The 11,161-nt window shown below is 33.4% G+C and overlaps 1 protein-coding gene across 2 annotated transcripts; it reads left to right on the top strand.

Annotated features, from left to right (window-relative positions):
• Nucleotides 1-1,485: 1,485 nt before the first annotated feature.
• LOC149732130 (uncharacterized) lies at nucleotides 1,486-10,697 on the top strand. Of its 2 annotated transcripts, none has more exons than XM_089882219.1 (15): nucleotides 1,486-2,207; nucleotides 3,306-3,987; nucleotides 4,265-4,507; nucleotides 4,785-4,900; nucleotides 5,128-5,334; nucleotides 5,504-5,575; nucleotides 5,995-6,134; nucleotides 6,398-6,821; nucleotides 6,945-7,101; nucleotides 7,790-7,922; nucleotides 8,293-8,460; nucleotides 8,838-8,952; nucleotides 9,158-9,332; nucleotides 9,559-9,749; nucleotides 10,011-10,697. In XM_089882219.1, the coding sequence occupies exons 1-15, from the start codon at nucleotides 2,000-2,002 to the stop codon at nucleotides 10,163-10,165; spliced, it is 3,186 nt and encodes a 1,061-aa protein (XP_089738345.1). In that variant the 5' UTR covers nucleotides 1,486-1,999; the 3' UTR covers nucleotides 10,166-10,697. The 2 variants fall into 2 exon arrangements, with proteins under 2 accessions (XP_089738345.1, XP_089738344.1); XM_089882218.1 differs by having other exon boundaries at nucleotides 1,488-2,207; nucleotides 9,559-9,779.
• The last annotated feature ends 464 nt before the right edge of the window (nucleotides 10,698-11,161 follow it).

The raw sequence follows: 11,161 nt of genomic DNA, 5'->3' as shown, positions 1-11,161 counted from the left end.
TATACACAGCACGTGCCGTCGTTCCCCGCCAAACTCCCAGACAGTGTTTCCGCTATGTAAAGTGCATGAGGAAAGTAATCGTTAATTAATCGCTTATCGTGCGGTTTTAAATCTGAAAATTCATTCTAAAAATTATAAATATATATTATGATTTGATTTCAATCAAGAGAATAAAGAAAAATGCCAGAATTAAGAATTGAGATAAGTGCGGAAAAAAGTCACGGAAAAAACAACAGCAAGAACAAATGTTCGACGAAAAAGGATCTATATGACCACTGACGTGCTCAACAAGAACAAGAACAGCTGTTCGACGAAAAAGGATCTATATGACCAAAGTTAGTATAGACCAAGTTGGAAACGGATTGTAAAACAACGAGTCTTGTTATCCATTGTCTCGCGTCTATGACGTCATAGTCGCCACCATTACGGAGCCCACGGCATAGCATTTTATCATTGCTGGGTGCTGTTTTTCGTTTAAATATTGCGATTTTTTAAAAACTAAGCACTTCTGCGCGAAAAAAATGGTTTTCTACTAATGTTATATCTTATCACAATAATAAACCTCACAAAAATAATCAACTTTTATTGAACACTCAATCGATTAAAGAGTAAAAAAAAAGAAAATATCAGGTTTACTAACCAAAAACATAAAAGAACATGTTTAAAATATAAAAATACAAACAAAAATAACATTACCATAAATACAAACGCATAACATTACCATTTACTGGTGTATCTAGCTGCAGTTTTGCATGTAAATTGCCGTGATTTTACTTTTTGGCTCACAAACTTAACACGTATACCCGGCAACGAAACTTAAGGTATCTGTGTAAAATTTGCCTAATATCGAAGTGACATTGAGGAAAACAATACTAAGTTACTATTTTTGGTCCTCTGCTTGAATTAGTAAGCTACCTTTTTTGCGTTACGGGTCTTTATGAAATCGGAAAACGCGAACACCTTATCTGCTAGTACTTAAGCAGTTTGGAGCTGCATGTCCACTCATGTTGGATTATAAATGTAGTAAAGAATGGCCCTGTAGATTCGTAGGTATGATCATATACTATTATGTAAACTAAGCTGATTGATGCTAGTCTTAATCGCCAACGTAAAGTATCCTGTTAAACCACACTGTACGCCGAAAAACAGTCAAAATATTAATTTACTTCACATTAATTCCTAGATTTAATATTATATAACAAGATTTATATTAGAAATTATATTTTTAATGTTAAAACAACCGCTATACGTGTTTTCTAGCTTTGTATCGCTTACAAGAACTAAATAAACACATGCCGACCATGCATTTGTATAGGCGATTCACGCTCTGTGGGCTCCGTAATGGCGGACACGAGCGCCGTTTCCTAACTTGGTCTATACTAACTTTGTATATGACCACTACCGTGCTCAATAAATTGTTGCTGCTCTGTAACTCGGAAATTCCAATCTATAAACGCCGATATCAATTTACTTTTTGTCGGCTTGTGGCAAAGCAAAGAGTTATAGCTGTTTAAATTAGTTATTGGCAGGGGTCGTAAAAACATGACGCAAAAGCAGTTTAATCGCGGACTATTGAGACTGTAACAAGTTATGAACGATGTATTTCTAGTAAATTCTATTTGGTTAATGGCCGTCGTTTCCGTGTATAAAAGGCCGTTCAAGACCGCTGTAGTGTAATTGTGGTGCAAGTTTTGTGTTTGGCATCACAACAACGCAACGGTTGCCAATCACAAACCAGACATGCTTATCGCTTACCGTGTTTAATTGCTTACCGTAACATTGCAATACTCTGTCTAATCGTCAAAGTTCAAAAGGCTAAATTGCATCTACTACTACTGTACTATATATTATATACGTTTTGTTAACCATAAATATGTTTGTTTTTTGTAGCCGGAACGCCTATGTTTTTGTGTTAATACTAGGATATAAGAATTAGAATGTACGTCTGCATGCCTTTGGTTACTACAAATCGTTGGAATTATGTGAGAAAGTTGTGAACATGAGCATACAGAAAATGCCTCCAATTCAAATAAGCTCATCTGATCCGTTAATTCTCGGAAGCAAGCGACCAACTTTGACGCCATCTTATGAAGTAATTGGTCATAAAGATGTTCACATGCCATCTGTGCAATACATACCAGTTGCCCCCACTGCTACTCCGGAAATACCAATTGAATTTCCTATAAGTGAAGATGGAATAATACAAGGTAAAACTTTATATAAAGTTTTGTTTTTTTTCCCGACGCAGCGGTTTTATTTCATCGTTTGTTTGATTTTAAAAAATGTTTGAGACATAGTGGACGTAGCAGACATGAACTAATTAAAGGGACCCATAATAATAGCATTTTTAATCATATATTGATATATATATATATACATAATATTAATTCAGGGTCCATTCGATAATTTGATGTTTCAATGATTTAAAAGTAAAAATAATAATATGGTAATAATTAATAAAATAAGGTAAAAAGGAATATATATATATATATAATGAAACCTGTTTTTATTCTTAAGAGAAGGTTTTTCTTAATTTATGCATCACAGTATAATGAATTGCACAAAGTAAATTGCTCATGTAAGGTATTTGCAATGAAAGCAACTGTCCGAATTTTCTCAAGTGTCAAAAAACTTTTAATCAAAAAACATCTTTTTAATGCACAGTATTGGCAAGTCAGTGGTCTTACAACATTTTGGCACAATACATCAAATGTTGAAAACGGCAAAATTATTGATTAAAGCCAGTTGTTCATGTTATTTGACTACGTAGTTATTACTCACATATCACACCTGTCAAGCTAAATGCTTAGCTAATTTATTGTCTGTTTTGTAATTTATTCTTCTGCTGCGGTACCTACTTGTTTATGTTAAAAAATATAGAATTTCATTAAATTTATTGTTTTAATGCTTTCCATTAAATTTAACTTTCACTTGAATTTAACTGTCCAGGCCTATAATATAATGGCATTATTTTTTTCATAACATGCATTGTTTTACCACTATTTAAAAAAATGTACTGTTTGAGCTTATAAGATCTGCTGGAATTTTTGACTCTGTTTCCTTGTTTACAAAGTATTTTTATTTTTGGACCGAACGACCATCAACATTTAGCTTCACATGTTGTCTGTTGTCCACACCATTATACTACTATCTAAACATTCCATATATTGGAAATCCTACTTAGCGATTGGAAGTTTGGAATAAACAGTCAATGAATAGGATAATAATATTTACCTACTCAATGGAATATAGCGTCACACCCAGCGTTACACAATAGCCAAGACTCATTTCTTATTTAAACACAGGTGCTGCCGATCCCTATGGCAATCTGAAGTATGTGATGGACATAACAGAACAAAGTAGACTGGAAAAGATGGGAAGTCAGACCAGTATTGAAGTAGATTCAAATGACTTTAACTCTGACAGTGAATGTGAAGAAGAAAGTATAAAAGAAATTGATGATAAACGACAGTTAAGGCGAGTTGGGACTTGTTTTGCTGTCATACGGAAAGTCAGTAGTCGTCATGAAATTGGTGGAAGAAGAACCAGCATACCAGGGGAAGTTGAATGCGATGACCTTATGGATGCTGTACCTGGCTGTGCCAATACAAACCATAGTAATGCTATTGAAAACAATACTTTTAGCAACTTATGGAGTTTTAAACTTTTACATTCCTGTACCGGACGATCCGAACGATTTCTTGAGCATTGTCAAAACATTTCCATGCAAATGAGAAAGTTCATTTCCAAGCTTCGAAATGCGTTATCACATGAGCATGAATATATTGCCCATTTGGATTCCGTAATGGATCAGTATTTAGGGCAAAGTGTATTGAATAATACATATGGATTAAACCACTTGGAAACGGATTATGAGAATGAAGTATTAAGAAACATTAGCCCTCCAAAACTTGGTAAAGTGCATATAGAGCTCCAGGTACATTTTAAAGCATGGGATGATATTATGAAGAAGTGGCAAAGCCTAAGGTAGGTTAAGTTAAAGGAATGTGAACTTAACTTATTTTATTTATATATATATATATATATATATAAATAAGTTTTAAGTTTTATTGCTGCCGAATGGTTTATTAATTGTTTTAATAATATTCAAACATAAGTTTTTAGATTATACATATACAGTTTATAAATTTGATAACGATAAGGTTAGTGATAGTCACAGGAAGTAAATAGTATTTTAATAATAGTCAATAAATTAGTCATCTTCTCATCTGAATCAAATCTAATGAACAATCAATCCTTTCAGGCAAGGTGATTCTGTGTACATGGTGAAGCAACTGCTTGTTTTACAAAAGCGGGTGAAGACTTACCAAACTGAGATGTTAGAACTAACCCAGAAGTTAATTGAACAAAGATTACGAAGCCTTACCAGTTGTGCGGTGGTTCGGGGCAAAAAAGATGAAGCTGAGGCTGAATGGAGTCATGTGCTTGGTGCTGGAAGTTTGAAACGCTTCTGCAAACTAATCGAGGCGTATAATAACATCCTCAGGTATGCTAATGTCACTTATCACCCTCGTAAATGCCGGCCAACTGAACGGGTCAACGGAATCTTAATGGCACTTTTAATATTTTAAACAAATATATCACTTTATATAGCAAACTGACCGAATCGACGGTTTGGGCAAGGGCAATACTCTTTATTACTTGCACCATGAGGTACTTCTTCAGTGTTTATCATTTTGGACATTTACTATGGTTCTTGACCAAAGACTCTCCATCAATTGTGTCTACTGTATATACAATGCTTTTACTTTGATATTCAACAGACGTAATTCTAATGAGAAGAAGAGACCATCTGAGGATGTTAGATCTTCTTCTCCTTTTTACATTGAAAGCCTTCCTACCTCACTGTACTCAGATGATAAACATTTCACATTTTCAGGTTAGTTTTTTCAATAAACCAAAACCTTTGTTTTATTTAAGGTTAAAAATTCTTTAAATCTACTTAATTTTAAATATATAGATATTTAAGATATATAATATGTGTGTTTTGGAGTGAAAACCCTTATAAATGCGAATTGGTTGTGTTAAATTAATTGTATTCTGGTTCATTAAAGTATATACTGACTGTAGCCTATTATGTTTTTTAATAAATTAAATGTTCCTCAGACTGTCAACCATGTGTTTCCGTTCCATTTTCTGTATCTCGCCTTCTTTCAATCCTCTGCCAACCCGCTAAGGAGGAACTTGCAACATCCATGATGAAGATCATATCTCTGCTCCAGTCATCTCGGAGCAACAGTGAGGAAGAAGAAGATTTCTTGAGTGAACTAAACACTAACATTGAATGGGGCAATGCAAAAGATGTACAAAAAGGTTTGTTGCCACTTTTGACACTTGTTGTAATAATATCTAATATTATGTCAATTTGTTTTTTGTGTTATTTCCAATATGTTCTATTCTTCTTAAGTGTGTCACATTATTTTAACATTAGTTTTTAGAAAAGTTGGGTAATTTAGTTTACGCCAACTGTCTTGTTTATTAGATGAAGATGACATCACCACCCATGTATCAGGAGTTCGGCTTCCCAGTGTACCCAATGATGCTGCTTCATCAGGTAAGATACCTTTATATAAACCAGGTTTTGTATGCAAACTACTTAAATTATTTTAAAAATTGTATGGGTTATAAAAGCAATTCCTACATGACATTGTTTACTTTTATATTAACCCCATGTAGATCTAATTTGGTGTCTCAGGCTCGACACTTATATTAGGTTTCTTGAAACTCAACTTACAAAGTGCTAAGTCCACCTAACACATCAATGATACGTCACAAGCATTAGATGTCAGATAATCAATTTCCTCAATTATCTATTCCTAATAACCATGAAAGAATTAAAACAAATTTTCATCATCTTTCAGTATTTCATGTAGTTACAACTTTATCTTTATTCAAGTTTATTGTATAGGCTATTTTACATTTATTACAAATGTTGTACCCCATAAAAAAACAACAATTAATGACTTCCCACAGAAACTTTTTTATCTGTTCGTCAGCTGATCTATTCACAAGGATCATTCGTGATCTCATTCATGAAATGTTTGGCTGGTAATACAAGCTTATTAAGGGGGAGAAAGAAAACGAAAAGTCCAAGATCGACAAGTTTTTCCCAGGTAAGCCCTAGTTTATTTTAAACTCCATGACATGCCGTGGGACCTGGAATAGAGTTGACCCATAACGCCATTGGTGTATAGCATGAACTAAACTTTATAGTTATTAATCTTATTATACTACCTGTACAAATAAGAAATACAATGCTGGTTTGTCTTATGTCTTTTAGGCCTTTTTTAATGGTATTTAACATCATAACACTGTTTTTCAAATCACAAATAAAATCCAAAATAGAGTCACCATCATTTGAGCTTCTTTTTCCTAGCTATTCCCTGAGGACCTTGCATCGAACATGAGTTCAGATGATGAAGTAAGTAGTGTTGCTTCCTCATCTTTCTTCAGTCAGATGAGTGGAACTCCAACTTCTTCAAGAATAAAGAAGACTGTCCTCTGGAGGGATTCCTGGGATCAAGATGCGGTTCGAAGCTTCTCCAAGCTCTACATCTCTTCCATCGTCTCCAAGGGTCCGGGTTCCTCCATGCAGCTACAGGTCGCAACATCCGACTCTTCAAAGTCTGCTACTCTTCACAAATGGATGCGGGAAGATATACAATCACAAAGATTTCGAACAGGAATGCAAACTCTTCATCTTGAATCTCTCCTTAGCAACCTCTCAATCCTCGACCTAATGAACGAAGATGTCATCGAAAGTTCTCAACTATCAATTCACACCTTTATTATTGAAAAAGGTACAAACTAATGGCTAGTCTATAGGTGCCCAACTTTGTTAAAAACTAAAATGTGCTAAACTTCCAATAAAGATATTCATGTTTTGTTATACTCCCGAAATTGATATTACTATTTTTATTTAGCTTTAGGTGACTGGGACAGTTATACATGCCAAGCTCTTGCCATTGGTGAAATGGATAAGTGCGGTTCATTACCAGTGGAAGGCACTCAGCAAGCACTTACAAAGACTGGATGGACCTATGTGAAAACAATCCACCCTTTGATGTACATTATGGACAGGTAGGCTTGTATACTTAAGCATACATATTATAATCTCTACCAAAATTGATAATGTTTGGTTAGGATAGATTAGTAATTGTTGGTTTTTAAAAATTCAAATTAAAGTGCACAATTTTTAAAATTTCAAAATTAAAATTATTTTTAAAAGTTAATTTTGAAAACATTATACCTTAAAAAAGATTAATCAATAGGTAAAAAATAACAAGATTGAAATTAAAAAGGGATAATATGAATTAGTTACGCCCTACAGTAACTTCAGATTAGTTTGCCACTGATTATTTCTCTTTCTGCTCTAGATAGATTTACAAGGCTGTAAAAATTATTACCATGCCATAAATTTGAACCTGGTCTTATGTAACGTGTTTAAACATCGTAAAAATTAATGTTTAATCATTAAAATCCTTTCTATAACAACAGACATCATAAGATAGAATATGAATGTTGACTGTGCTATCTGCTATGCCACAAAACAAAACATTTTATATTTAATTAAATCTCAATGTCATTATTTTAATTATCTCAATATTAATCTTTATTCCTGCATGTTTAACCAAATTTTATACCGCACGCAATGCCCTCTTTCTGTTGATATGAATTTACATTTTATAATTTTCAAGTGAATCTATTTCTAATGTAAAATAAGTCCTTTTTTGTGTTGCTTTAACTCAACCTTTGTATAATACATCAGATTCCGTGACAATGAAGTTGTGGCACAGAATGCATTACCAAGGTTAGAATCCACACTTGATGCATTACACAGATGGTGTTATATGAAGATACAACATTATCTTGCCTCATGGTCACTACGTCCATTAATGCAGGTATGCAGGTCCCATATATAATGTATTAACAAACTGCTATAATCAAGTCCAACTGTTGCTTGAATTATTTCTCTTCATATATCTCCAGCCTGTCATGCAGCCGTTTTGTTGTATTCAATTTTCCATTTTTATATTTGCAAATTTATATGTTAGAGTGTATATTTAAAAACTTCTGTAATTTCTATTTAATTTTTATTATGAAACAAAGTAAGTTTTTCAATGCAGCAAGATCTCTGTTTTTTGTTTGCTGTTTAATGTAAAAAATATACAAGTTGTAAGTTCTGATTTTCCGAACCTCTGGTTACATTATTGTGACCTTTGCTACGTTAGCAGCATATAATCATGGAATCCAAAATTCATATTTTCCTAGGTTTCATTAGGTGACCTCAGTCAATTGACAGTTGTAGCTCTTCACTGCCTCCCACTGGTTGAAAAGTGTCACAACTTTGTTGAGAGTCGTAGAATGGAAAATCCAGCAACATTACATCTGGCTACAAAGCATCTTAAAAACATTGACGACATTATTACCAATATGCAGGTATTTGAGTATGTTTATAATGGGAAAGTAAATAACCAATCCATCCACATTAAATGTTTGTTTGTATAAAAATGATTAATCTACAAAGACACAAATTATTAAATTTAGTAATTTAATCTGCTTTTGCCACCCTGGCAACCCAAAATTGTTAAAAATATATAACATATATTCTGTTGGATTTTAAAACTAAATAATTGGTCACAAACATAAGCCCTTCTTGCTTTTGTTATACTTATTATACAATATTAGTCGAAAATAGGTGCAGTATGTTAAAATGTTTTCAGCAAAACCAAACCCTCATACATCCTATAAATATAAAATCTTTACCAAAAGTTTCAATTCTCTTAAAGTTAAACTACACTTTCCTTCCCTTTAAGACTTTGAGTGGAGACTGCATGCGAGCTTACGTCAAGAAGTCTGCTCATCTTGCTGAAAGTATTGTGGAAAAAGTTTTTCCTTCCAATAAAGTTTGGCGTCAGAAGAACCTCACTGGTATGTTGTCATTTGATATTAATGCCTCATCACTATTCAATTTTCTAATTTAAAAGTTTTGAATGAAGACTCAAATGTTAATCATAGCTATCTTTAAAAACTTGCTAATATTCATGCATTTATTAAACGTCCTAACTTTATTTGTTTATTAAATAAAGTTTTAGACTTGTTTATGCATTTAGGTTTCATAAATATTTTATTGTAGATCATTGTTCAGCCAGCACGTATATGGAACATTGTGTTAAGTCATTAGTTGTGCCGGTATGTACAGCAGTATCTGTGTTAGACCCAAGATCACAACTAGCTTCTGTTCCACCCATGGTGTCGGCTCTTGTGGATTCAATACTCAAGCATATATTCAACAAGAAAATAATATTCAGGTCATTTTTTACTTTTGTTGTAGAGTTGTAGCCCTGGATGTGACTTTGCCCTTGGATGCCTCAATGCCTACATAGGTCGATATAGAAAGTTTTACTTTGGCTTTATCTTAAATATTTCTATACATTGCAACAGTTTAAGGTAGAATTTTAAATTAACTTTTAATTTTATTTTTCTCATATTTTAAATAAAAGAAATCTTTGTAACATAAAATTCTCCTTCTTACAGTGTTGAAGGTGCACTGCAACTGCGCAGAGACTTTGAACATATTTTGGATGTTGCATGCTCTGACACTTCCAATCTTTGCCAAGAAGTCCGACGCTCCTTACCGTTCTGTAAAGCAATGAAACGTGGCATTCGAGTGTGCAAGCTTCTGCAACGCACTGATGTTGTGCAAGAAACCAAATTGGGCGCAAAAGGTTACCAAATTAACCAGTGTCAAAATAATGGTGAATATGAGTGGCATGACTGTAAGACAATTTGGTAAAAGTGGATTTCCTTTTTTGTGTTTAATCAACACTGTTGGTTTCTAGAGTTGAATTTATGTTTAAACTGTTTGATCAGTATTGTGTTGGTATAGTAGTTACTGCAAATATAATGATGTTTTATGAACCAATTCTTTGACTTTTAAACTTGGACATAAAGGTAGATCTTTAACTTTAAAGTCATATTTCTATCAGGTCAAAGTCATGTTTCTGATGTGGGCGCAGAATACGAAAAAGATGAAATAAGTTGGATGCCTAAAGAAAAAGAAATTCTTGCTCTCAGGCTTATTTCTAAAAATCGAAAAAAGAAATGGTTTTCACTTCCTTGTTCTGATAATGCAATGGAGTAAATATATTCTATGTTTCCCATATTTTATACTATTTTAAAATTCCACATTTGTGTGCTATTTTTATTACCTGTTTCGTAACTTTTTACCTCCAGCTTTGTATTGTCGTTCTTTGCTTTTTTTAAAGAATTCTTCAAAATGTGTTGTAATGACAGCAGTTATAATAACAACAGTGAATTAAAGATGTAATAAGAACAACACATGCTATACAATTGTACATGATTGATATTTTAATTTCAAGAAATCGCAAAACAGATAAAATGACAATTAAAAGTAAAACCAACCTGCTATCATTTAAGCTTAGCCAACGAATTTGCGCAGTTCTGACGTCACACTGTGGTTATTAATTGAATCTAATGCGTCATATTTATCGCACGCGACGCATATGCATCGTTTTGATGAATGTAGGTATATTATTCCCTTTTGTTCACTTGTGCTAAATTAATGTATAATATTACGTTGGTTAAATATTCAGTATTGTTCTTGCAGTTTTCTCATTGTTGTCACTTCAAATACAACTGCGCAGTTAATTAAACGCCGTGTTTGGTAGGTAACGTCAAGCTATTTTGTTACATGCTGTTAGAGTAGATTTATAAACCAAACCGAGTTCTTATTACACAGTTTACGTAGCTAATTTGAAGTTAAATTTTAATATTTTCGTACCCTGCGTTAGACATCCTCAATACGATCACGCAGGACCGGCGTGGCTGCCGGGTTTGGAATGTTTCGCCTTCTTCGTCTGGCGCATTCATTTAGATTTTAGATGACCAACAGAAGTGACAGTTCAGTGTATAACATGCTGATTAGCTGCGACACTGTTGGTCAGCGATATAAAGGAAAACTATTTGGGTTTGTGCTGATCGACAACAAATACTGTTTAAATCGTAGGGTTGTGTTTGATAGGTAACTCAGATTAGTTACTTGGATAGGCAGACATAACGGGAAGTATTGCTGAGCTCTTAGCACTTAAATAATTTACTATTAATGGCGTGTAAACAT

The sequence above is a fragment of the Ciona robusta genome, chromosome 8 (assembly GCF_009617815.1).
Source record: "Ciona robusta chromosome 8, ASM961781v2".
Taxonomy (NCBI): Eukaryota; Metazoa; Chordata; class Ascidiacea; order Phlebobranchia; family Cionidae; genus Ciona; species Ciona robusta.
This window is presented reverse-complemented; position numbering and strand designations above follow the sequence as displayed.

Excerpts from the sequence above, each read along its gene's own strand:
- LOC149732130 (XM_089882218.1), top strand. The coding sequence starts at position 2,000 with ATGAGCATACAGAAAATGCCTCCAATTCAAATAAGCTCATCTGATCCG. Across the intron at positions 9,333-9,558 it reads AACAAGAAAATAATATTCAG|TGTTGAAGGTGCACTGCAAC; the intron begins GTCATTTTTTAC and ends TCCTTCTTACAG. Across the intron at positions 9,780-10,010 it reads TAACCAGTGTCAAAATAATG|GTCAAAGTCATGTTTCTGAT; the intron begins GTGAATATGAGT and ends TATTTCTATCAG.